General features: G+C 37.8%; 2 protein-coding genes across 3 annotated transcripts in view; both read left to right on the plus strand.

Moving 5' to 3' along the window:
- Nucleotides 1-27,910, plus strand: part of GRM7 (glutamate metabotropic receptor 7) — a 913,283-nt gene that overhangs the window by 457,111 nt on the left and 428,262 nt on the right. The window lies entirely within an intron of this gene.
- LOC132011523 (protein S100-A10-like) lies at nucleotides 21,701-22,163 on the plus strand. The gene has a single exon (XM_059390208.1). It carries the CDS (start codon nucleotides 21,701-21,703, stop codon nucleotides 21,992-21,994), a length of 294 nt encoding a protein of 97 aa, XP_059246191.1. The 3' UTR covers nucleotides 21,995-22,163.

Raw genomic sequence — 27,910 nt, forward strand, 5'->3', positions numbered from 1 at the left:
ATCTCAGCCATCATCATTAACATTAGGGAGCTAGCGTAATGAAGGGTGGATTTTCAAAGCTAACTAAAATGGCTCTGACTATTGGTGATACTTTCAAATGGGGCTGCAGAACAGCTTGGTTCCTGAATTAAATCTGCAGTATATGTAGGAGAGACAAAAAGTGCTCTTGACCTGGCATAAAAAAAAACTTGGTTATTTCATGCTTTTTTAATTCAAGATTGAAATGAATTCATTTTTCCTAAAGCCAGAGATCAAAGCTATGAAGAGCTGAACTAAAATATTTCTAGCTCCAATTTAGATGTGTCCTACTTTAGCCTTCCTTGAGTACCAGGAACATTCCACACATATCACAAGGTTTTGTTAGGGGAATGGGAGAAAACAGACAGGAAAGAAAGCATTGCCTTAAATCACAGGGCTATTTCTGAGTAACACATCTGCTTTTTAGAGCTATCACCTGTGTAATAAGAAAGGAATAAGAGGATTGCCTGTTTGGTGTCATGGCAATTTCTTTATTGAATCTTTTACAAATAGTTTATAAACTCTAGCAGGGCATCAGGGGCCAACCTAAACAGTGAGATATAGCAAGTGACAGTCTAGACCAGGTCCCTGCTCCCATGGAGGTGCCTACTTAATTTAGAGGTGATAAGTGATGATGAAAAAAATATAAATAAGAAAATACCATTTTAGATCAATTTCCATATTTTTTCCATGAAAGACCAGCCTGTAAATTATGGAGATACAAAGGATGAAGAGAGACCAGGACACAATGCAGGTCAAAACAAAGATCAGGAGGATGTTGGTGCAGGTCAGTGGCTTGAGCCTCTCTAGCCTACTCTAGATTCCTGGCTCATATTCTTATCAGATTCTTTCACTGGTTAAAACCCACTAAGGTGGGGCACCTGGGTGGCTCAGTGGGTTAAGCCTCTGCCTTCGACTCAGGTCATGATCCCAAGGTCCTGGGATCGAGCCCCACCCACATCGGGCTCTCTGCTCAGCAGGGAGCCTGCTTCCCCCTCTCTCTCTGCCTGCTGCTCTGCCTACTTGTGATCTCTGTCAAATAAATAAATAAAATATTAAAAAAAAAACCCACTAAGGTTTCCCATTTCCCTATTTCCTACTGATCTGGAAAATAATTTTTTCTTCACGATAGATCAAATCATTAATCTTTTCAAAAGACTACCTAATTTTTTCAGTGTTACTGTACCCTGCAAAAAGCAAGCTCATTGCTCTCCAAGTCCAAAATGTGTCACATACGCCCTTTACAGCAAGCACCAGACATAACCATGCTCATTGTAACACTTAGATCTAAAATCTGAACCTTGGAGGCAGTGCCTGCAGCCCATGGGTTCCCTGAGATTAGCCATCTTTGCTTCTACTTCCTTAGCATTTACTGGAGGATCTGAGATATAGTAAATTTTTAAAAAGCTAAATTTGTCTTTTTGTCTCTTCTATGTCAAACTATCTATAACACCTGAATATGCAAACAACTGCATTTTTATGGTAATTTAAAATTTTCTCAGGATGGGGAAAGATATGTCCAAAATGGTTTCTCTTCTACTTTGTATTCTAGGACATTTAGTAGAAAGACCATGTTCAGGAATTCCCAGGATCTCATTCGGGATTGCTCCAGGAATTTTAAAGTGGGTCTGCACACTTTTCCTTTTGCTCGCCTTTGGAGCACTTCTTGCCTTCTTGGTCTTCTTGCCTTTGTTTTCCAAGGCTGAAGAGACTTTCAGGGTAGGATCAGCACCATGGCTCAATTAGATGACTTGTTAGGGTGTTCTAAATACAGAAGGGAAGTCTCAGCTCTGACTCCTCAGAAAGTAGGAAGCACAGATAAGGCTGCCTCTGTTTGTGTTAGACCTGCCAGTGGGAAGTTCTTTTTCAGACCATACTGTTTCTACTAATAGAACAGACTGAAAAAGAGAGGGCCGGCAGGTCACAGAGGTGAGAATAGGTGTATGAAGAAAAATACCATCTTATTTTTCATCTTGTGTTGTTTAAACTAGAGATTGTTGGCCTTGAGCAAGTGGAAAGAAATGTAAACAGAGACACCTGTAACCTAAATAACTATGGAGAGCTGAGAACAATTCGCTTTATGTGTATAAAGGCCCAGATTTTGAGCCATGCTGTCTCCCATCTCCTAGGATAGATGCTTTCCTACCGGGCTTCACTTATCTGGCCACCCATCATTTCCTAGCCAGTGAATATGGAAATCAACAAGAAAATATCCATTCTGTTTGCCTGATATGCAGTCTCATGCCCCCAGTACCCTGAACACTCGTAGTTAATAGTTGGATCTCTAGTATGTCTCACTGGTTGAATTCTTGGCTACAAAGAACTAGTTAGTTTTGATTCCAAATGTGTTTATTGCAGAGATATGTATTACCATAATTATTTCATGTAATTAAAATTGTATAAACCAGTGAAGTAAGTGCAAAGAGAGTAAAAGAGAGGCTGCTGTTTCAAAGAAGACAGATTTTAATTCTTTGGAAAGATTGGTAAGTTTGTCACTGTTAGTTGTGGGCTAAATACGGGGGATTTGGGAGGGAAATTATAAATACTAGAAACATACTACACTTAATTACTGTGCAATTAACTTTAAGATTTTATTTCATTTCCCAAAGATCACAATACAGGGGCACCTGGGTGGCTCAGTTGGTTAAGCATCTGCCTCCAGCTCAAGTCATCATCCCAGGGTCCTGGGACTGAGTCCCACATTGAGCTTCTTACTCATCAGGGAGTTTACTTCTCTCTCCCCCTCTGCCAGCCACTCCCCCTGCTTGTGCTCTCTCTCTGTCAAAATAAATAAATAAAATCTTAAAAAAAAATAATGACCACAATACTGAATTTTATTACAGTTTTTTTTTTCAAGATTATGACAGGGAAGCCAACTACACAAAAAATATCTTGATCCTGCATTAGAAAATTGTCTAGTGAGTGTGTGTGTGTGTGTGTGTGTGTGTACATGACTAGATGGATTTGGAGTTAAAACATTTAATATATTTATGTATTTTTAGTGATTCATTACCAAGATAGAGATTTTTGGTTAACTGACCAATCTTTCATCCCAATTATATTTAATGATAAAGTTTCCAATATACTTTAATTTGGGTTTTCCCTCTCTTGGACTTAAGTTTTTCACCTATAAATGAAACTATATCACCCCAAAGTTTCCTTCTAGGAGGAACATTGTGGGAATGATTGTCTATTAAATTTCTGCCTACTCTGCACCCATTCTCTCTTCTCACTACAGCCCCCATTCTCACCTGGAGAACCCCATACTCTTCTGTCAGCACATGTGACTTAAGTGACACTGATCTAACGCTTGGCTCTGTGATAGGGCATGGAGTTCATATCACACCCCTGGTTCCCAATCTGGATCAGGATTTCTCATCTTTATAAACTACGGAACTCTGTTAATTACGTAAGATCCTTCAGAATGGGTTTCTATAACATACATCTCAAATGACTTAACAAAAATCATTGTTTATTAGGACAGCCTTCTGCTAGGCCTTTTGTTAGATGTTATATTTGCTCTGAGTTACATCCTTTCCAAGTGCTATTTACCTCACCTGGATGTCCCTGCCTTTTCTCCCCTTCTTTATCCCTCTCCTGTGAAATTTGTACATTCTTCTGTTAGGAGACCATTGGTCTCATCAACCCCATGGTGTTTCCCTTCCCTTGTTCCTAATCTCATCCTCTCAAGCATGCAGTGGCTCTTCTGCTTGTGAAGCATCTTCACGCATAATTAGTTATTTCCTGTATATATCCGGAGAATGCTAACTGGAATCTAAGTGTGGCTTCAGCTATTTCCAGGAAATACAGATGAACTATCAGATCACTCTCCAGAAATCTGTTTCAGAATTCAGGACACCATTGAGAGAGAAGCCCTTCTAAAGGAAGAATGACAAAATGAGTCTGACCCAGGAAGAAAGTCTTAGTTGTCAGAAGAAAGAGACAAATTTCCTCTTCCCAGGCCGGAACTCATTGAATTCATACATGATTTCCATAGGGAACAGGCAGACTATGCAGAAAGTAAATCTCCTACTGTGGTAACAAATAAACTCTCAAAGACTAAGACAACAAACAAATATTGCTCACCCATGTGAAATCTGCTCTGACTTTAGGAGACATTCCAGGGCAGCTGGCCTCAATGTACTTGTTCAGCCTTCTAGGCTGTTTCTGTCTTCTGGCACATCCATATCAACACATTCTGTGCACATTGCCAACAAGAGAGTGGCACATTCACAAACTATGCTTAAATGCTTTTAGCTTGGAAGGGATACGCATGATCCCTACTTCAATTTCATTAGCCAAAGCAAGTTTTCTATTCAAGGGAAATCCTGCACAGAACTAAAAGAAAGCTGAATATTGCTGAAACCAACTTGTGTCTATCTTGAATTCCATTTGACTAAAAACTGTCAGCAATTAGGACACTCGTAATAATACTTTAGAACGTCCTAACAAGAGTTCAGCATATGAGGAGAATAACACTCTCTGCTACTTTGCCCCAGACCTCTGAATAACTTTGACACCAGGAGCACTGCCTTGGCAGTGATCCAAAGTAGGGGATCCTGGCGTCAGTGGAAAATATGGTGCTTGGCAGAGCCCTGGAAGTTCTACTGACTCCAGAAGATAGTCCAGATGAAGAAAGCTATTCCTAGGAAATAGTAAGATACTTGGCAGACTTGTTCATGAGAATGTAGGCAATACCCTTGAACAGAGTCTGTGCATGAACCACATGGGAAGATGTCGGTGAGAGGGCATCGGTAATGTGACTCCATTTATTCCTGCATGCTGTAAGGCTTGGGAAAATTCCAGTGACCTCTGAAAATGCAGATTTATCATTTTCTGACCAATGCTCTTGACTGTTCATCCAGTAGTCCTTTTTTTACCGTTCTTTTTGACCAGTGGAAGCCTCCTCATTCTATGAAGTTTAAAAATGCCAAATGCTCACTTACCTAACTCCCCTGCAGTTAGGGGATAAGCAGGTGACCTAATCCTACCATTTTGGGGACCCATGAAAACATTTTCTGAGAAAGCATTTCATAAATATTTTCCTCTCTTTAAAAAAAAAATAATAAAGTCATGTTACTACAGTGACAGTCCAAGTTATTATCCAATCCAGGACAAATTTAAAGTAAAAGAGGGCATAAACTGTAATTGTCCCAGGCAAAGCAGAGTATGTGGTCACCCATTTCATAAGGAGGAGAAAACCCTGCCTTCTTCTCTTCTTGTGTTTGTCATATTAACTTGTGAAGACAGGATACTTGGAGTGATGGCAGTCCTCTTAATGCAGGGAGCAAATGACAACAAAGAAAAGCACAGAAGACAGATGGACAAACCTGGGTCTGTAATGACTTATTTAAGTTGTTGAAACAATCCTGGAATTATTTACCTTGAGGATTTCCTTTCATGGGAGAACAATCACCTCTTATCTTTAAGCCACTGTTAAGCTAGGTATTCTGTTACATGCAGCCGAAGGTGCCCTTAATCTTTCATCTGTCTTACTCACTCTTTATACCCAGCACTTGAAATAGACCTATGAAATAATCTCAACTCTCATAAAATATTTGTTGACTGAGTGTATTTTATAAATTAATTTTTTTTAATTTTTAAAAGATTTTATTTATTTATTTGACAGAGAGAGATCATGAGTAGTCAGAGAGGCAGGCAGAGGGAGAGGGGGAAGTAGACTCCCTGCTGAGCAGAGAGCCCGATGTGGGACTTGATCCCAGGACCCTGAGATCATGACCTGAGCTGAAGGTAGAGGCATAACCCACTGAGCCACCCAGGCGCTCCTATAAATTAATTAAAAAAAAATACCTTGTTAGAGAAATATTAGGTTTACAGCAAAATTGAGAGGGAGTACAGAGATTTTCCACATGTGTAGCCTTTCCCATTATCAGTATTGTACATGTGTAGCTTTTCCATACATGTGTAGCCTTTCCAATTATCAGTATTGCTTACCTCTACATTGACCCAGAATAGCCACCCAAAATCCATTGTTTACTTTAGGCTTCACCTTTGGTGTCGTATAATCAATGGATTTGGAAAAATGTATAACGATACATGTTTATCATAATAATATTATATGGAGTATTTTCATTGCCCTTAATCTACTCTGGGCTCTGCCTGTTAATCCCCTTACCACACACACAAGCAGCCACAGATCTTCTATTGTCTCCATAGTTTTGCCTTCTCTACAATGTCTTATCACTGGAATCATAATACTTATAGCCTTTTTAGATTGGCTTCTTCAACTTAATAATATATATTTAAGTTTCCTCCATGTCTTTTCATGGCTTGATAGCTCATTTCTTTTCAGTGCTGACTAATATTTCATGGTCTGAATATACCACAGTTTATGTATCCATTCAACTATTGGAGAACATATTGGCTGCTTCTAAGTTTTGGAAATTATGAATAAAGCTGCTATTAACATCCATGTGTAGGATTTTGTGTGGGCGTGTTTCCAACTGCTTTGGGTAAATACCAAGAAGCACAATTGTTAGAATGTATGGTAAGACTGTGTTATTTTGTAAGAAACTGATGAACTGTCTCTTAATGTGGCTGTATCATTTTGCATTCCCTCCAGCAAGAAGTGAGTGTTCAGTTGTTCTGCTTCCCTCCCAGCATTTGGTGTCAGTGTTCAAGATTTTGGCTCTTGGGCACCTGGGTGACTCAGTGGGTTAAGCCTCTGCCTTTGGCTCAGGTCATGATCCGAGGGTGCTGGGATTGAGCCCCGAGTTGGGCTCTCAGCTCGGCAGGGAGCCTGCTTCCCCCTCTCTCTCTGCCTGTCTCTCTCCTACTTGCCATCTCTCTCTCTGTCAAAAAAGAGTTTGGCTCTTTGAGTAGTGGTATCCTACCACTGTTAATTTAATTTTCATTCCCCTGATGATATATGATATGGAGCATCTTTTCACGCACTTATTTGCCATCTATATATTTTATCTGGTAAGGTGTCTGTTAAGGGTTTTGGCCCATTTTTAAAATCAGGGTTTGTCTTGTTTCATTTTGTTTTGTTTTTTATTTTTTAATGTTGAATTTTGAGGTTCTTCTTTACTCTTGGTAAGAGCCTTGTTTCACATATGACTTTTACAAATATTTTCTCCCCATCTGTGGCTTATCTTCTAATTCTCTTGATATTATCTTTTGTAGAGCAGAAGTTTTTGATTTTTGTTTTTCATTTTAATGAAGTGCCACTTATCAGTTTCTTTCTTTCATGGATTATTACCTTCATATTATATCTTAAAAGTCATCAACACACCTAAGGGCATCTAGATTTTTTTTCCTTTGTTATCTTCTAAGAGTTTTATAATTTTGTGTTTTACATTTGGGCCTTTTATCCATCTTTGAGTTAATTTTTGTGAAGGGTGTAAGTTTGTATCTAGATGTGATTTTGTTTGAATGTAGATGTCTACTTGTTCTGGTATGGTTTGTTGAAGATACTATCTTTGCTTCATTGTGTTGCCTTTGCTTTTTTTGTCAAAGATTAGTTGATTATAGTTATGAAGGGACTATTTCATTGATCTTTTTGTCTGTTATTTTACAGATACCATATTATTGCAATTACTATAGATTGATAGTGAGTCTTAAAGTTGCGAAGAGTCAGTCCTCCAACTTTGTTCTTCTCCTTCAATATTGTGTCAGCCATTCTGGTTCTTTTGCCTGTTCGTGTCAATTTTAGAATCGGTTTGTCAGTATCCATAAAATAACTTGCTCATATTTTCATTGGGATTGTATTGCATTGAGATTGCATATCTGTAGATAAATTTGTGAAGAACTGGCATCTTGATAATATTAAACCTTCCTATCTATGAACACGGAATATCTCTCCATTTTTACAGATCTTTGATTTCATTCTTCAGAGTTTTACAGTTTTCTTCATATAGAACTTATAAATATAATAGATATATACCTAATTACATCTTTTTTGAAGTGCTAATATAAATGCTACTCTTTTTAATTTCAGATTTCACTTGTTCATTGTTATGTAGTGAAGTGATTGATTTCTATATACTAACATTTTATCCTGTAAGTTTCTTATAATTACTTATTAGTTCCAGGAGTTTTTTGTTGTGGTGGTTGTTGTTGATTCTTTTTAGTTTTCTGCATGGATGATTACATCATCTGTGAATAAGGTCAGTTTTATGTCTTTCTTCCAAATCTATATAACTTTTATTTCCTTTTCTTGCCTAATTTCATTAGCAAGGATTAGTATGAGATGATACCTTTGCTTTGTACCTGATCTTTGTGGGAAAACTTAGAGTTTCTCAACACTAAGTATGATGTCAGCTGTAGGTTTTTTGTAGATATAATGTCTTAAATATATATATATATATATATGGCAAATTGTATTACTGTAGAGTAATAGCTTCAAGAAAGATAGCTTCAAGAAAGATTGTTACTTTCACTGTATATGCCTATATGTTTCACCAAAGGTAATATTATTACTTTAATTTTATTATGAAGTACAGTCATTTCATAAGCCATTTTGTAACTATTATAGATTATATGAAAATATTCATGCAAGAATTACCCTTGAAGAAGAAATGTAAAGTAAGGAATGCTTTTATATTTATAAGATCAGTACAGCTTCTGGTCATTGATTGACAATAAAATTGTAGAATGGGGAAGGGAGATAGAATTAATATTGCAAACAAATACCCTTCCTTGTTGAAATTATAAATATATAAATATTTATAACCTAATTTTAGTTTTATTCAAATATCAGAATGTGAAAGCATTCTTTCAGACTAAGCAAATATGACACTGATAATATTATTTGAGAGTTTCATTGAATTAGCACCTTCTAACTGTAGAGAATAGTTCCTTAAAATAAATCACAATTACTATGTGATCTTTGCCCAAATAGAACTGATCGTAATATATTCTCAGGATTATAGACTATTCATCCAACTATGTCACTACAAGCTTTCCTCCCTAAGTTATCATATGTAGGAATTTTCACTTTAGAAATGTACCTCTTTTTTTTTTCTATTACCCACTCCAAAATTGTTTTCTCTGTCATCACATAATCATCAATATTTCTGTATATCACATTTATTTGACCACTGATTGTCAGTTAACAAATCTTGACTCTTTACTATCTTTCAGGCACAAATTAGGTGCTAGTAACCAGAAAAGAATGACCCTGCCCTCATGGATTATGCACTAGCAGAGGGAAATAGATAATAATCAACAGATAAATAAGTAAATAAATAAATAAATGCAGGTAGTAAATGGTATAAATTCTGTCTCTTCATTGATATTCTCATTTTTTTCATTCATCATTTTCCTAGTTTTCTTTAGTTCTCTGTCCATGGTTTCCTTTAGTTCTTTGAGTATATTTAAGGCAGTTGATTTAAAATTTTTTTCTAATAAGTTTAATGTCTTGGCTTCCTAGGGGATCATTTCTGTCCTATCCTTTACTAATTTTTTGGTTTTTTTTGTTTTGTTTTGTTTTGTTTTTTGTGTGTGATTCTGTTGTTGTTGCTGCTGTTGAAAACTAAAGCTTTGACTATTTTAATATGGTAACTCTAGCAATGAGATTCTACATCTTCCCTATGGTTTGATGGTCTTGATTATTGAAGGCTGCAGTTGTTTGTTTGCTTAGTGACTTTTCTAAATATGAAAAGACTGTATTATTTGTCATGTATGATCACTGACATTCTGCCTGCTCTGTTAGCTTATTATATTCAGCTTGTGTTTTGACAGAGAGTTCCTTGAAAGCCAGGTCCTAAAACAAACAAACAAACAAATAAAACACCCAAAGCATACCTTTCATGGTGAATTAGTTTGTTAGGGGTCTTATAGCAAAGTGCTGCAAAATAGGTGGCTTAAGCAAAAGAAATTTATTGTCTCACAGTTCTGGAAGCAGTGTTGGCAGATCCAAATGTTGGCATGATTGTTCCTTTTCAGAGGTCTGAAAGAAAATCTGGTTCATGCTCCCTTGTGTAGTTTCTGATAATTTGCTGTGAATCTTTGGCATTCCTTGGGTTGCCTTCATTTTCACATATGTTCTCCCTGTCTGTCCCAGTTTTCCCTTTGCATAAGGATATGGGTCATATTAAATTATGGGTCACCCTAAAGACCTCATCTTAATGCATTATATCTGTAATGGTTTTATTTTCAAATACATTCACATTTGAGATACTGGTAGAGACCTCAAATAAATTTTGACATAATCCAAATAAGACATACCATCCAGTCTTTGTGAATTGGCTGTCTTCTGGGGCACTCATTCAAGGCTTAAACAAGCCATGTACAATTCTGCCTTAGCTTTTACTTCCTGCCTTTGTTGAGCCTAGAGATTAGCCAAGTATGTGAGATTAAGGTCTTAGGTCTTTCCTGAACACCAATCCTGCCTTGGATTTTTGTGTGGTTTTCTAAATTCCCCAGTCGTACACAGGCACTTGTGAATGCCCTAATTTCCCAAAGAAACTCTCTTTTCAGATTTTTCTCCCAGGCTTTAGGCTGTCTATTACATGTTTCAATCATAATCTTTTGCTCCAGGTGGCTATGGGTTTTCCATTCACTTTATAATGATTATGAACAATGCATATCTCTTTTACACCTTGAATAATTTCTAAGTTAGGCAAAATGGAAACAAGTATGTGGTTTTAATCTTTCAGGTAGCCCCCAGAAAGGTTAAAATAAAGAAACATGATATTTTTCTAATAAGGTCTGCTCTGCTTTCTCCCCAGAACCAAGTATGACAGTCTCACTCTTAGAATGCAGGCTGTGGACTTTAGCTTTTTAAGACTGCCATTGAAACACGAAGTGGGTGGGGGAAAAAGCAAATAAAAAAGCCACAAAGCTTTTCTAACACTTTCAAGTTGCTTTTTTCTTAATTTAGCATTCACTTGGTTGCTGTAACCTTTTAGTGTCTTCCAGAGTTTTGACATAGTTGGTTTCAGTAGTTTCTGCTTGTTTTTGGTATTTCTTTGGAGGCACAAGAGTTTATAGCTGTCTGTAGAAAACAGTGCAGTTGTTCTGGGCAGGAGCATGCTTGGTGTATGTGAAGAGCAAGGAATGTGATGAGCCTGGGTCAGGGTGAGAAAGAAGGAGATGAAGTCAAGAGATAATGGGAGGCTCAGATCATATAGGATCTTGGAAGCCATTGTAAAGATTTTGCCATTTATTATGAATAGAGTAGAAGACCTTTGAAGGTTTTGAGCACAGGAATAGCATGATATGTTATGCATATTAAGAGGATAATACTGTTAGGTTGAATATAGAATATAGAAAAATAAGGATAAAGTCTAAAATTATGGTTACGATGCTCTTACAGTAGACAAAGTGAGCGATAACAGTAGGGTGAACCAGGGGGTAGCAGTGAAGGTAAGAAGTATTTTGACTTAAAATATAATTTGAAAATGAAGCCAATAGGCTTTGGACAGAAGGAAAGATAAGTCAAGAGTGATTGCAAAGTTCTTTACTTGAGCAGCAAGAGGGAGGGAATTTCACCAGCTGAGATGGGGAAAACCGTCAGTAGAGCAGGTTTTAGGGAAACAAACAGCAATATCAATTTTGGATGTGCTGAATTAGAGATGCTTACACACCCAAGTAGAGATATGAAATGAACAATTCATTATAGGAATCTGAAATTTAAGAGAGACTTCTGGAAGCCTTTTAATTTCCTGGACTCATTACTTGAAGAAATACTTGAAGTAGTATTTTAAAGAGTAAAAAGGTACCAACTAGTAATTGCTAAAAAATTCTAGCATTAAGAGAGTACAAAGAGGAGAAACTAGATTGACCAGTGAGCTAGGATAAAAATAACTTGACTATGGTTTTTTGGAAATCAAATCAAGAAGATATTTCAGAGTAGAGGAATGTCATCTGCTTCATCAAAATACTACCGTTTATTCATGCTTGGCCATTCAGTTTGGCAAAATGGAGTTCATTGGTGATTTCTGACAAATTGTTACATTTGAGTGATGCACAAAATCCTGGATGAAATTGTTGGATGAAAGTATTGTAGGAGTGTGTCTGTAGTCAATAAATACTATCCTGTAAAATCCCCAGCAATGTTTCCCCAGGTTTATTACCACAGACATAGAGGAAGGGGGGTATGGTCACAACACGGTACCATGTCACACCATATGGTACCCAAATACAAAAGATATTTGGAGTATCTTCAAGGGATATGCCATTATAAATGGCAAAATGACGTACATATTTAAGACAAATAATAATTCTGCTTTTAGGATATCAAGCTAATTTTGTATCTGAAACCATTTCATAACATGTAGATAGAGCAAAAGCCTCAGAGGAACTTAACAAGGCAGGTATTTAGTATCTTCAACAGGATGAATTTACTTGTAGGCATTTTTTTCATATACTTGTACTTATATTTTGGCAGATAGGAAATGTATGTGTATGTGTAAGTGTGTGTGCTATAATCACCACCAACAATATTGCTAAATGCATACACAATGGATTTGAGTACAGAGCTAATCAACATCAGTTCCTTTGTTGTGCCACCAACTAGTTAGGTGCTGAGTAGGCATTTTTTTCCCTACTTCAGTGTTCTCTTATAGAAAATGAGAGGATAAGTTTAATTGATTAGTGAGAACTGCTAATGCCCTAGAGTTCTCTGATTATCCACTGGGGGAAAAATTACATGAGTGTGTGTCTAAGTGTGTTAGTGTGTGTAACGTAGACAGAAAGAACTATAACTCCTGCTGTGAGTAAGCACCCAGGGGAGACAATAAAGAGATAAAATCACAAGTATAGCAAAATTTCAGAACAGTCATTAATTGTAAAATAGACCAAAAATATTTTTAAAAATACCCATCTATACTTCACTCATATAGAAGACAGAGATAGAAAACAATGAAATTATTGGAGGAGACACCGAAGAAGAAAAGCAAGAAAAGGAATCTGGGAGAAGTGAAGTCTAAAATCAGAAGTTGAAAGAAAGGAAGAAATGTACACATTGAGTAAGGAGGAGGAAAATTCACAAATATTATAACTCTTTGAAAATCCCTATTTTCAAAATTGAACTGTTCAAAACCAACTTTTCTCCTCTTTCCAGAACAATAGCTCTTTCTCCTTTTTCCAGAACAATAGCTATTTATTTACTTAACAGAAAGAAAGGGAAACAGTTTCTGTTTTCAGCATGCAGGAGAGCATTGACTTGGTGCATTGCTTAGAAGACCATTGAAGACTGAGACCAGGCTCTCCTTCTTTATGGGCAGTGGGTCATTGCAGGAACCCACAGACTCCACTAAGGCTTTAAATAGCTGCACCTAGTAGAATTAAAAAGTGTCATGAGTTTGGACTAAGCATGAACAGAAGCACTTGAAACTATTAAACTCAGGGCCGACTATGAAAGCAAAGCAGTAGTAAGAATTTAAAGGGTCATTAAGTTAGCCAAATGGATGGCAGGAAGAAAAATAAGCTACAAAAATGGAGAGGTTGAGGGGGTTTCTTTAATGTTCTTAACAAAAATTAGATGTTTGTTAATCTCTCCTCATTTGGAGAAAAAGAAAAAAGACCATACTAAATCAGATAAGGGCTTTTTCAGGCACTGTATGTATGACATTAGGTGTGTGCTATTAGGTTAATTGAAATTTTCAAGTTAAAATGACCTTCTAACTTTAAATAGAAATTTTTTTCCCCAGTCAGTTGTTAAAGGGGTTGTTTTGCAGTTTCCTAAGCACTAAGTCTATTGTGCTATTTGTAATTTGACTTGGAAAATTACTTCCCTAACCTCTAACACTCAAACCTCTTTAATATTGTAAAATTGCGGACTATCTTTCTTAGAATTCACAATTCAGACAAAAATACCACTTTGTCTTGTTGAATTTTAGGAAGTCTTGGAAAGACACACGGGAGGGGGGCAAATTGTGATGTATTTTGAAGTCCCTTCATTAAACATATCTTCAACAAACTTCAGTTGAATACAGCCCAGAAATTCTGATATGCTCCAGAGATAAGAGATACAATGCTAATGCCTTCCCTAAAAAAAAAACAAACAAAAACTCATGGTGTATTGGAGACAGTAAAGACAATCAGGGGAAAGAGCTGATTATCATCATGGCAGAGGATGAATTGTGCTTATGAGATAAGCCAGGTGGAGAAGGGTGTATGTGAACATCATTAGTAGAGGGCATTAAGGGACAAAAGTAGGTGTCAAGAGAGGTAATCCTTAAAGAACAAAATTAGCAAGACAGGAAACAACATGTGTTGGAGAGGATGTGGAGAAAGGGGAACCCTCTTACACTGTTGGTGGGAATGCAAGTTGGTGCAGCCACTTTGGAGAACAGTGTGGAGATTCCTCAAGAAATTAAAAATAGAGCTTCCCTATGATCCTGCCATTGCACTACTTGGCATTTACTCCAAAGATACAGATGTAGTGAAAAGAAGGGCCATCTAAACCACAATGTTTATAGCAGCAATGGCCACGGTCGCCAAAATGTGGAAAGAACCAAGATGCCCTTCAACAGATGAATGGATAAGGAAGATGTGGTCCATATATACTATGGAGTATTATGACTCCATCAGAAAGGATGAATACCCAACTTTTGTAGCAACATGGATGGGACTGGAAGAGATTATGCTGAGTGAAATAAGTCAAGCAGAGAGAGTCAATTATCATATGGTTTCACTTATTTGTGGAGCATAACAAATAGCGTGGAGGACAAGGGGAGATGGACAGGAGAGGGGAGTTGAGGGAAATTGGAAGGGGAGGTGAACCATGAGAGACTATGGACTCTGAAAAACAATCTGAAGGTTTTGAAGGGGCCAGGGTGGGAGGTTGGGGGATCCAGGTGGTGGGTATTGTAGAGGGCACATATTGCGTGGAGCACTGAGTGTGGTGCAAAAATAATGAATACTGTTATGCTGAAAAAATTAAAAAAATTAAAAATAAAAGAACAAATGGTAGTTGACCTACTAAATAAGAGGTAGAAGGGTTCCATTTAGTGACAGCGGAATTTACAAGGGGCAAGAAGTAACAAATAGTATTTCAACATGTTAGAATAAACTGAAGACCATGGAGGGGTTTGGATCACTGGTGGACAGACTGGCAGGGACTAAACCATAAACAGGACCCTGGGCATGATTTATTGAAGACTTGCAACAAAATGGACCAATCTGAACCTTTGAGATATTGATTCCAGGATCTGATGTCAACACAGAGCTCAGACTGGTCTTTCTTAGATTTCTTACGGACACCAAAATTTATCCTCAGAGAACCAGAATGACCATGGTTGAACAAAAAAGTCCACATCTGACTGGCTATTTGAAGGTATTTAGTTCCAGCCTGCCTGAAGCTACTAGTGAACTTGATTCAAAAACCAAAAGCTTTTCTAACTTATGACTAACCAAAAACTGACAAAACTTAGCTATACCACACCATTCTTGTTTCCTCATTGTTCTTTTAGATGCATTTCCTGTTCTAAATCTGATTTCCTTTTGTATTCTGTTGCTTTGTTTTTTAAACTTTATTTTAAAATATCTTATTAGAGTATAATCTCCATTGGCTTGAATATGTAAATCTTAAATGCACCATTCAGTGACTTTCTTCCATGTATACACCAAAGTGACCACCATACAAATCAAGACATAGAATTTTCTCATCACCCCAAATGAATTCTCCTGGTTTCACTTCCTATCACTTATTCTTCCATCTTCAAAAGAGTTAATGTTGTCTTCTCTTTCACTTCGCATAGATTTTTTTAAATCTCACAGTAGATCTGTTCTTTTTTTTTTTTTTTAAAGATTTTATTTATTTATTTGACAGACAGAGATCAGAAGTAGGCAGAGAGGCAGGCAGAGACAGAGAGAGGAGGAAGCAGGCTCCACGCTGAGCAGAGAGCCCAAAGCAAGGCTCCATCCCAGGACCCTGGGATCATGAGCTGAGCAGAAGGCAGAGGCTTTAACCCACTAAGCCACCCAGGCGCCCCCACAGTAGATCTGTTTTGCCTCTGAATTCCATAGACTCATATGTGAAAGAATGGAATCATACCGTGTATGTTTGTGGGTATCTAATTTCTTCACTAAATATACTATTTTAGGGATAGAACCCTATTGCAGCATATTACATTGTTTATTCTTTTTATTGTTATGTAATATTCCATTGTCCAAACACTGCAATGTGTTTATCCACTGATACATCATAAACATTTGTGTTATGGTGCTCTGCCAATGCAATTTCAGATTCTTCCAATTTCAAGCTGAAACACTGTATTAAGGCACAAATATTCCTGTTATCTTTTATTACTTTTTGAAGAAAAATTTACTGGGCAAATTGATATTTTTATACATTTTCAGCTAATGTGCCCATTTTAGCAAAGTATCCTGGTGCTTTTTTCCATCATCTGTTTCATTGTCATTGAGCCCCTTTGATGAGTTCTTGATGCAGTCATAAAGTCACAGAGAAAAACAATATACATTGATGGAAAGAAAAGTCAGAGAATGCAGAAAGATATGGCTTACAATGTGAGAACTATTAATATTATATATGATTTAAACCTGTGTTGTCATACAAATACTATAGAGTTCATGAGGTTCTGAGAGTAATGTTGATACTAACAGGTTTTACATTTAAAAGAGATTTCTATTTGCAGTTCTACTTTTAGACCCAAGTTCCTCATGCCCTGTGTACATACATAGCAACATATGTTAAGTAGAGAGTCTAGTTCTTTGCTGAATTTGATGAATATAGAAACCAACCTCTGACTAGTCTAAAGAGTAGAACAATTAATCACATAATTTTCATCCTTAGGAAACATAGCATTTTTTTATGATCTCTCTGCTACATTTTATCATCTGTTTTTATACACCAACTCATGGTAGAACAAAATTCTTTTTCCCTATTCATATTTTACATTGTTTAACACACTTGGGTTTTGTGTCAGGGTATTCTGTTCGTGTGTGTGTGTGTGTGTGTGTATGTATATATATATATATATATTTTTTAATTAAATACTAGTTTGCCAATCATCCTGACATTGACATTTGGAGGACTAATTTATTCTAACCTCAGGGAATTTACTTTTTAGGAATAAATTGAGCATTAAAAATTTCTGTCTGATGTTTTTAAAAAGGTTTTATGGAATTTCTTATACATAAGCCAAGTGAAGCACAGCATGTTGGCACATACCCAGTACTTTTGGGTACCATGGGATTCCAAAAAATGTTCTTGTCTTGAATTGATTATTTCAACTCTCAACATCATTCATGCAGATGTCAGTGACTTATGCTATGCTTAGGTTATATCTGGCCTCCATATGTCAATGTCAATATGAGTGGCTTCTGGTAAGTTAGTATTTCAGTCCAAGAAAGAACCAAAGAATATCAAAAGCATAATCAAGAGTGAAATAAAAACAGGATTCTTTTGAAATTAGCTATGTAAATAGTAAAAAAAAAAAAAAAAAAAAAAGCCATCTGGATGTTTGTTTTCTTTTCCTGCATGGATAGGGGAGTATATAGTTATATGGAGTTATTTATCATAACGATGATTATGATGATGATGGTGGTGGTGTGTTGATGTTTACAGGAATGACATTAGTTATGAACTTCCGTTAAACACTTATAATATGCAGGTATTATGAAATACAATCTTGAAAGTAAAAACTTTTTTATCCACATCTTAGAGGTGAAGAAATGGATGCTTGGATTAGATAACTTGCCCAGACTTACACAAAATAATAAAATAATATATGCTGAAACTGGGATTTTACCATAACAGCTATTTGAGTCCTAGCACTTTTTCTTAGCTACCATTTTATATTCTGTTTAGTGAAGAGTAGATTGACCAGTTGCTGTATAAAATTCATTATTATTATTTTTTATAATGGAGCTTGGGGAAATATTGAAAGTGTCATTTGGATGTTAGAAAAGTGCTTGTTTTGATGGCATCAGTGTCTTAGATTAAATTCCTTAGAAGCAGAGCCTGAGTCAGGGATTCTGATGCATATGTTTTACTGAGGGAATTCTCATGGGAGAAGGGGAATGAAGAAAGCAAGGTGGGGTAAGGGGAAGGTGCTAAGTGAGGACATGACTCCCACTGCAGCATAGTTTTGGCATGATGCCAAGGAGATCTCTAAAGTAGGAATTTATCCAGAGAATTGATCCCACTATAAGGCAAGAAGAAGGGATATTTATATACCCCAGTTAGTTATTCATTAGCTGAAGGCTTCCCTTAGGAGGAGGTATAAATAACTTCATAGGCTCAGTCCCTGGTTAGCCAAAGAAGAAGGAAATAAGCTATGAATTATTAGCAGCTTATCATGTGTGTTAGTCCATCTGGGCTGCTGCAACAACATGCATTATATTGGGAATTATAAATTGCAGAAATTTATTTTTTATAGTCTAGAGGCTGGGAAATCCAAGGTCAAGGCACTGATAGATTCAGTGTCTGGTGAGAACCCACTTCCTGGTTCAGAGTTGGCCCTTTTCTCATGATGGCCTCATGAAGGAAGGGAAGAAGTAGCTCTCTGAGTTCTCTGTTATAAAAGCACTAATCCTAAGCATAAGGGTTTTGCTCTCATGACCTAATCATGTCCCAAATGTCCTATCTCCAAATATAATCACACTGGGCATTTGGATTTAATATATGAAATTGGGAAGGTGGGCCACAAATACCCAGCCTGTATTATCATGCATTGTGAATCATTTTTACGAGTAAGAGGAGTCAAGACTGATACTTTTTTCCTTATTTAGAAGGATTAGTCTTGACATGTACCAAACTATTAGGCCCTCTGAAAACTTTACTGATGTAGCAGAATCCTAAATCTTCATAATACAATCTCTACCATCTGGTACACATCCATCTTACTAAGATATCTTCAGAACTTGCTGCTTATTGCCCAATGTGTCTGATGAACATAATATTATTAATATTGTGGGCACATTTTCTCTTCTGCAAAATGTCTACAATATTGAAATAAACTGTGGTAAATTAGAAAACTTAAAATCCTGTAACAGCATTAATGTATATACTCTTGTTTGTCCCATTTAAAGGCAAATTGCTTTTGATATTCTTGCCTTTTAGGCATTGAGGGGGACTTCTGTTAGAAAGATTGGAAATATAACTTTTGTTAGATCAATAGCCATGACCATAAGTTACTTTCTGCTATGGCATTTTGGTATGTCTCCTTCTAAGAGCCATTCCAACACTGTTTAAGGATGGAGCCCATAGGATCCTTGTCAAGATGTCAAATAGGAAAGTATCCCATATGAAAAAATTTTCTATTATCTGCCTTCATATTCTGACCCCTTCTTCTTTGACCTAACACTCTGAAGTCCTATTTCCACATATACTCTTCTAGTTCCTAATAGTATATATTAGCTGGTCCTGCAGCATTTTCCAACATGTAACTCCTCTCCTCACTTAGCAAGCCAGCACTACTCTGGTCAGGTTATGCTGAGATTATTTCTGATTATTTTTCTAATGACCAGGAAACTAGGGGAGGTGGAACTCGAGGAGACCAAGCACTGTCTTATAAGCCACCTGTATCCATTTATGCATTTTCAGAATCTTCAAGCAAGAATCCATCAATATCCTCTTAAAAGGGGTGGACCAGAGCATTCAGAGAGATCTGGGTATTGAAGTTGCTTAAGTATACCTGTCTTGATATTACCATGTCAGATTCCTTGGTGGCACTTCTTTTGATAGGCTTTCTTTGACCTAAAGGGAATTTTCTGGAGCAATGTTTCTCAAACTGTAAAGTGTTAATCAGAATCACCTGGAGGACTTATTAAAACACAGATAGCTGGAAAAAATAAAATAAAATAAAATAAAATAAAATAAAATAAAATAAAATAAAATAAAACACAGATAGCTGGGTCTCAGCCCGAGTTTCCCATCTGCCAAGTCTGAGGTGGTATCCAAGTTTTTGCATTTCAAGTTCCCAAGTGATGCTGATATCCTGGTCCAGGGACCACATTTTGAGAAGCACTGCTCTGGAGAAAGGGTCAGCTCTAAGCCATTATCAGCCACCACACAATTTATGGATAGATGTACCAGCCTGGAAAGGGAATCCGGGGGGCTCTAAATCATCCAGTACACCTGGTGTTACGTGAATCTAAATAGTGTTGAATTCACCATTCTAATTACACATGACTTACTTCAGAACAGAATTTCTACAAGAATTTCTACATATTAAGTCACTAAAACAGTGTGGTGCAAAAACAATTAATACTGTTATGCTGAAAAGAAATTTAAAAAAATAATAATACGGATAAACCATTGGCCAAACTAATCCAAAAGAAAAGAGAGAGGATCCAAATTAATAAAATTATGAATGAAAAGGGAGAGATCACAACTAACACCAAGCAAATAGAAACAATCATCAGAAATTATTATCAACAGTTATATGCCAATAAGTTAAGCAACCTAGATGAAATGGATGCATTCCTGGAAACCTGGAAACTTCCAAGACTGAATCAGGAAGAAATTGGCAACCTGAATAAACCAATATCTAGTAAAGAGATTGAAGCAGTGATCAATAATCTCCCAAAAAATGAGACCCCAGGACCTGATGGATTCCCTGGGGAATACTACCAAACATTCAAAGAAGAAATAATACCCATTCTCCTGAAGTTGTTTCAAAAAATAGAAACAAAAGGAAAACTTCCAGACTCTTTTTATGAATCCAGCATTACCTTGATCCCCAAACCAGGCAAAGACCCCACCAAAAAGGAAAATTTCAGACCAATAGCCCTGATGAATATGGATGCCAAGATTCTCAACAAGATCCTAGCTAATAAGATCCAACAGTACATTAAAAAGTTTATCAATCATGACCAGGTGGGATTTATCCATGGGATACGAGGGTGGTTCAACATTTGCAAATCAATCAGTGTGATAGAACATATTAATAAGAGAAGAGACAAGAACCACATAGTCCTCTCAATTGATGCAGAAAAAGCATTTGACAAAATCCAGCATCTGTTCCTGGTTAAAACTCTTCAAAATATAGGGATAGAAGGAACATTCCTCAACTTCATAAAATCCATCTATGAAAAACCCACAGAGAATATCATCCTCAATGGGGAAAAGCTGACAGCCTTCCCTTTGAGATCAGGAACACGACAAGGATGCCCACTCTTGCCACTGTTATTCAACATAGTACCAGAAGTCTTAGCAACAACAATCAGACAACAAAAAGAAGTAAAAAGCATTCAAATTGGCAGAGAAGAAGTCAAACTCACTTTCTTCACAGATGACATGATACTTTACATGGAAAACCCAAAAGATTCCACCCTCAAACTCAAAACCAATGTACAGAAATCAGTTGCTTCCTTATACATTAACAATGAAAATATAGAAAGGGAAATTAGAGAATTGATTTCATTTACTGTAGCACCAAGAACCATAAAATATCTAGGAATAAACCTAACCAAAGTGGTAAAGGATCTGGAACTAGAGAACACTCATGAAAGAAATTGAAGAAGGAACAAAAAGATGGAAGACCATTCCGTACTCATGCAAGGAAGAATAAACATTGTTAAAAATGTCTATAATGCCTAGAGCAATCTATACTTTCATTGCTGTCCCAATCAAAATTCCTCTGGCATTTTTCAAAGAGCTGGAACAAACAATCCTAAAATTTGTATGGAACCAGAAGAGACCCCAAATTCTTAAGAAAATGTTAAAAAAGAAAAACAGGTGCATCCCAGACAACCAATCATCCCCACTGTGCTTTGGACCAAGGTTTCAAAAGACCTCACCTAAATGCCATCTCAAATGGAACATGCCATGGAAACCATGATGTTCACATTTCACAAGTTTGCTGGGGATAAAGGGTACTTAACAAAGGAGGATCTGCAAGTACTCATGGAAAAGGAGTTTGCAGGATTTTTGAAAAATCAGAAAGACCCTCTGACCATGGACAAAATAATGAAGGACCTCGACCAGTGCCGAGATGTCAAAGTGGGCTTCCAGAGCTGCTTCTCACTAATCGCGGGGCTCAACATTGCATGCAATGACTATTTTGTAGTACACATGAAGCAGAAGAGAAAGAAGTAGGCAATATTGAGCACCACTCCTGTCCAATGAGAGTTCTTCCGAAGGGTCTCTTAAGGAATCTGTCCCACAGCTTCCCCCCGTATAAAGTATTCCATTGGCAGTTGGGGACCCTCAGAAAATGTACAGATAAAATCCAAACCCCATTTGAGAAGCAGAGAAAGAAAAGTCAGATAAGATTTTTATATTGTTTGCATCTTCTTGCCCTCAATAAAGAAATTCCTTTTTTTAGTTCCTCAAAAAACAAAACAAAACAAAACAAAAAGCCCAACAACAAAAACTAGGGGCATCACAATCAAGCCTGATTTCAAGCTTTACTACAAAACTGTGATCACCAAGACATCATGGCTCTGGCACAAAAACAGACACATAGACCAGTGGAGCAGAGTAGAGAAACCAGATATGGACCCTCAACTCTATGGTTAAATAATCTTCAACAAAGCAGGGAAAAATATCCAGTGGAAAAAAAGACAGTTTCTTCAATAAATGGTGCTGGGAAAATTGGACAGTTATGTGTAGAAGAATGAAACGTGACCATTTTCTTACACCATACACAAAGATATGCTCAAAATGGATGAAAGACCTCAACATGAGGCGGGAATCTATCAAAATCCTAGAGGAGAACATAGGCAATAACGTTGTTGGCAGTAACATTGTCAACACAAGCTATAGCAACTAACAAAAGCGAAAATGAACTTTTGAGACTTCATCAAGATCAAAAGCTTCTGCACAGCAAAGGAAACAGTCAACAGAACAAAGAGGCAACCCATGGAATGGGAGAAGGTATTTGCAAATGACACTATAGTCAAAGGGCTGATATCCAGGATCTATGAAGAACTCCTCAAACTCAACACACACAAAACAGATAATCACATAAAAAAAAAAAAATGGGCAGAAGACATAAACAGACACTACTCCAAAGAAGACATACAAATGGCTAACAGAAACATGAAAAAATGTCCATCATCATTAGCCATCAAGGAGATTCAAATCAAACCACATTGAGATACCACCTTACACCAGTTAGAATGGCCAAAATTAACAAGACAGGAAACAATGTGTGTTGGAGAGGATGTGGAGAAAGGGGAACCCTCTTACACTGTTGGTGGGAATGCAAGTTGGTGCAGCCACTTGGGAAAACAGTGTGGAGATTCCTTAAGAAATTAAAAATAGAGCGGGGTGCCTGGGTGGCTCAGTGGGTTAAGCCGCTGCCTTTGACTCGGGTCATGATCTCAGGGTCATGGGATTGAGTCCTGCATCGGGCTCTCTGCTCAGCGGGGAGCCTGCTTCCCTTCCTCTCTCTCTGCCTGCCTCTGTCTACTTGTGATTTCTCTCTGTCAAATAAATAAATAAAATCTTAAAAAAATTGTTAAGAAATTAAAAATAGAGCTGCCCTATGACCCTGCAATTGCACTACTGGGTATTTACCCCAACAATACAGGTGTAGTGAAAATAAGGACCATCTGTACCCCTATGTTCATAGCAGCAATGGCCAAACTGTGGAAAGAACTAAGATGCCATTCAACAGATGAATGGATAAAGAAGATATGGTCCATATATACAATGGGGTATTATGCTTCCATCAGAAAGGATGAAAACCCAACATGGAGGGGACTAGAAGAGATTATGCTGAGTGAAATAAGTTAAGCAGAGGGAGTCAATTATCATATGGTTTCACTTACTTGTGGAGCGTAAGGAATAACACAGAAGACATTGGGAGATGGAGAAGAGAAGTGAGTTGGGGGAAACCAAAGAGGGAGACAAACCATAAGAGACTGCGGACTCTCAGAAACAGAGGGTTTTGGAGGGGAAAGGAGCAGGGAGTTGGGTGAGCCTAGTGGTGGGTATTATGGAGGGCATGTATTGCGTGGAGCTCTGGGTGTGGTGCATAAAAAATGAATTTCAAAACACTGAAAAAAAATTAAATTAGATTTAAAAATAATAATAATGTACATACTTTTATTCCTCCAAATGATGCAGCAGAGAAAATTTTGGTGGGTTCTGGACTTTCTCGCCCTTAATTAATTCATAATCTCTCTCTCTCTCTCTCACTATTTGCCTGCACCCATCTGTGGGTAAGAAACAGCACAAAAACCATGCCTGAGTCTGTGTTTCATCTTAATGAACCATTGCTTGAAGGAACATCATAGTAAAATGAAATCCAACTTGTCTAAAGAAAGTAAATGAGCCCTTCTATTCTCCCAAAAGCTTGAGTACCACCTGATTCTTAGCAAAGATAAAAGAGCTTTGAAATTAGATTTAAGTGAGAATCATAGTAATCAAGGGTGCCAACATCTGTTGAACAACAGTAGGAAAAAAATTACTTTTTTTGAGGGGAAAACAACCACCTAATCATCTGGTTTCATATAAGGAGGCCTACTTAAAAGTTCACATAATTATTGGATAGCTGTTTCCTTTCTGTCAGTGTTGAGCTAACTAAGCCTTGAGAACTCATTAGGTACAACTGCAGGTGAGTTACTACGATCCTGATCCTCTTTGAACTGCAGATGATGATGCATTTTAGTGACTCTAGCACTTCTGCTGTAAAGAGCTCAACATTAAAGAGGATTTCCAGGCAATATTTTTGTCAGTTAATTGTCATACCATTAGATAATAAGGTTGAATTAAGCACTCTGTGTGTCACGGAGAAAGGAAGACACATTGGGGAGAAGTAGAAGACATTTAGAGGGAGGGATTGGGACTGATGCCGGGAAGGCAGAATAACTAGGGAATTGAGAGAGTGAGGTGAGGTCCTGGAGTATAGGGCCATTGAGGAAGCTACTGAGGGGAAGCTGAAGAGTTAGACAGAAGCCGAGAGGAGGGTGGGAAGGAGAGGGAGAGGGATGCATGGAGAAAGAAACAGAAAGACAGAAAAGAGACATGGAGACAGATGGAAAAAGGTAGTATGGAGTGTGGGGTGGGGAAAGATGTGTGTGCTTTGAAAGATGGAGGAAATTTTCTAGACGGAATATACATTATGAACCCAGTTATAGAGCAACATAATCCTCAAACACAAACCACTGTTGTGGAGAAAGAATAGCATTTATTTTTTTCTTTACATATTGAATCCAGTCTTTCCTGGTTAAAATGAAACTGGCTTTGCAAGCCTGAGACCTTATGAATCTCTCCTTTCCTTTGGTTGCCTTACCTTATGAGATGCTCACAGAGTTCGGCCCTGCTGTTTCACAGTGGCCTCCAAGAATGGCATTGTGTTCTCCAGCTAAGAGGGGGCCAGTCCTCATTTTTGAAGAGAGATGGGCTCCTCCAGGCAGCTTTGTAGAAACAATACTGTGATCAGCTCTATTTGGGGGAGGAAGGGGACCTGGAAAGTATTAGGTTAGTAGTTTTTGTTTTGTTTTGTTTTGTTTTTTTTTTTGTTTTTTACCCATCTGTAGTAGCAACCTGTTTGTTGTAGCTTTTCAGTTTAATATGCATACCGCTCATACATGTAAAGTGCACAGGAAAGTGCCTGGCACATTGTAAATACTCAAATGCTATTTTTATTGGTGCAGGTTCCTCCACCATAACTGTTGTAACTACATCATTTTGTCTCTGCAGTCACTCCCCCACACACTTGTGCATCCGTTCATTCTTTTCATCATCTTTCATCTCTGTGCAGGTTTGCACAGTGCTCTCAATAGCCTTCCATTGTCATTCTCTTCTTTGTCTCTTCTCTTCTTTGTCATTCTCTTCTATGGCAGGTGTTGAGCACATATGCTTCTCTGCATACATAACAAATAGTATTTGAGATACACTTTACACATTTACTATTGTGAAATCTTCACCGTTTCTTTTGCTTTCTGAAAAGGGGACATATTTTCTCCCCTTCCTTTCTTTAATTTTTATGACATTTGATTTGAGACATGAAAGTCACTGAGAAGAGAGTTGTCAGAATTTGTTTTTTTCTCACCTGAGACCAAAAGAGCCTTGCATGAATTGACCTGCTTCCCCTTTGCCACAAATATGGCTCCCTTGAGTTATTGAGCTTTGCAGAAGCATTAGCCTTCCCTGGAGGTTGTAAACTTTTCTCTGGTTCCAAAATAGTATGTCTTCATATTTACTCATTTATTTTTTCACATTGGCCTATAATGTTCCCTTAACCTTTAGGGTTTCTCCCAGGTCTTTTGCCCACCCCTCCTTGTTATACTTGCTCAACAAGACTTAATTTTTTTTTCCTCACCACAATTATTACAGTTATGTTTAAATAACTGTTTGCATAACCATGGGTAGAATATCTGTCTCTGTTCCTGGAGTTTAAGCTTCCTGAGAACACATATTGTGTCTCTCTAGTTCATCCCAAGCATGGTGCCAGGAATATAATACATGCTGAAGAAACTGTTAGAGAATTTGATTTGTTCAGTAAAGTATTTTTCTATACTAGCCAGTAGCTCTGGACCTAAAACTCACCCTGAGCACACTTGTGATTTATTTTTAATTATTCAAATTAAGTTGTATCCAATAAGAATAAAGTTATTGTGAGGAAAATGTCTTATTGTGAGTGTTTTAAAGATGGGCTTAGGGGGAGGAGTCAAGATGGCAGAGAAGTAGCAGGCTGAGACTATTTCAGCTAGCTGGAGATCAGCTAGATAGCTTATCTAAAGATTGCAAACACCTGAAAATCCATCGGCAGATCGAAGAGAAGAACAGCAATTCTGCAAACAGAAAAACAACCACTTTCTGAAAGGTAGGACTGGTGGAGAAGTGAATCCAAAGCGATGGGGAGATAGACCCCGGGGGGAGGGGCCGGCTCCCGGCAAGCGGCGGAGCAACGGCACACAAAATCAGGACTTTTAAAAGTATGTTCCGCTGAGGGACATTGCTCCAGAGGCTAAACCGGGGCAAAGCCCACACGGGGTTAGCGTAGCCTCAGGTCCCGCAGGGTCATAGAAGGATCGGGGGTGTCTGAGTGTCGCAGAGCTTGCGGGTATTGGAACGGGAAAGCCAGCTACAGAGACAGAGCCGACAGTAAGCTCGCAGCTCCGTGTTACCTTGAAGCGGTCGCAGGCTCGGTGAGCTCAGAGCGCGGCCGGAGGTCAGGCAGACGGGAGTAACTGGGCGCTGTTCTCTGAGGGCGAACTGAGGAGTGCGGCCCTGGGCTCTCGGCTCCTCCGGGCTGGAGACCAGGAGGCCGCCATTTGTATTCCCATCCTCAAGAACTCTACAGAAAGTGCTCAGGGAACAAAAGCTCCTGAAAGCAAACCCGAGCAGATTACTCACCCCGGCCCATGGTAAGGGTGGTGCAATTCCGCCTGGGGCAAAGACACTTGAGAATCACTACACCAGGCCCCTTCCCAAGAAGATCAACAAGAAATCCACCGGAGGGGCACCTGGGTGGCTCAGTGGGTTAAAGCCTCTGCCTTCCGCTCAGGTCATGATCCCAGGGTCCTGGGATCAAGCCCCACATCGGGATCTCTGCTCCAAGAAGAGCCTGCTTCCTCCTCTCTCTTTCTGCCTGCCTCTCTGCCCACTTGTGATCTCTGTCTGTCAAATAAAAAAATAAAATCTAAAAAAAAAAAAAAAGAAGAAAAGAAATCCAGCCGAGACCAAGTTCACCTACCAAGGAGTGCGGCTTCAATACCAAGGAGAGCAGCAGAATTCCAAAGGAGAAGTAAGCAAAGCACGGAACTCATGGCTTTTTCGCTGTGATTTTTTTTTAGTCTTGCAGTTAATTTAATTTTTTTCTTTTTCATTTTTTGGTTTTTTTTTCTCGATTTCTGGTAATTTTTTCTTAACTTTTACCTTTTTCTTTTTAACGTTTTTTAACTAGTTTATCTAATATATATATTTTTTCTTTTTTATATTTTTCTTATTTGTTTTCATTTTTTTAAATTCTTTTCTTTTCTTTTTTTTTCTCATTTTTCTTTTTTTTCCCTTCTTCCTTTTTGAACCTCTTTTTATCCCCTTTCTCTCCCCTCACGA

Source organism: Mustela nigripes, chromosome 2 (assembly GCF_022355385.1).
Source record: "Mustela nigripes isolate SB6536 chromosome 2, MUSNIG.SB6536, whole genome shotgun sequence".
Classification (NCBI taxonomy): Eukaryota; Metazoa; Chordata; class Mammalia; order Carnivora; family Mustelidae; genus Mustela; species Mustela nigripes.

What these genes read in the sequence shown, in the direction of transcription:
- LOC132011523 (XM_059390208.1), top strand. Translation starts at nt 21,701, where the DNA reads ATGCCATCTCAAATGGAACATGCCATGGAAACCATGATGTTCACATTT.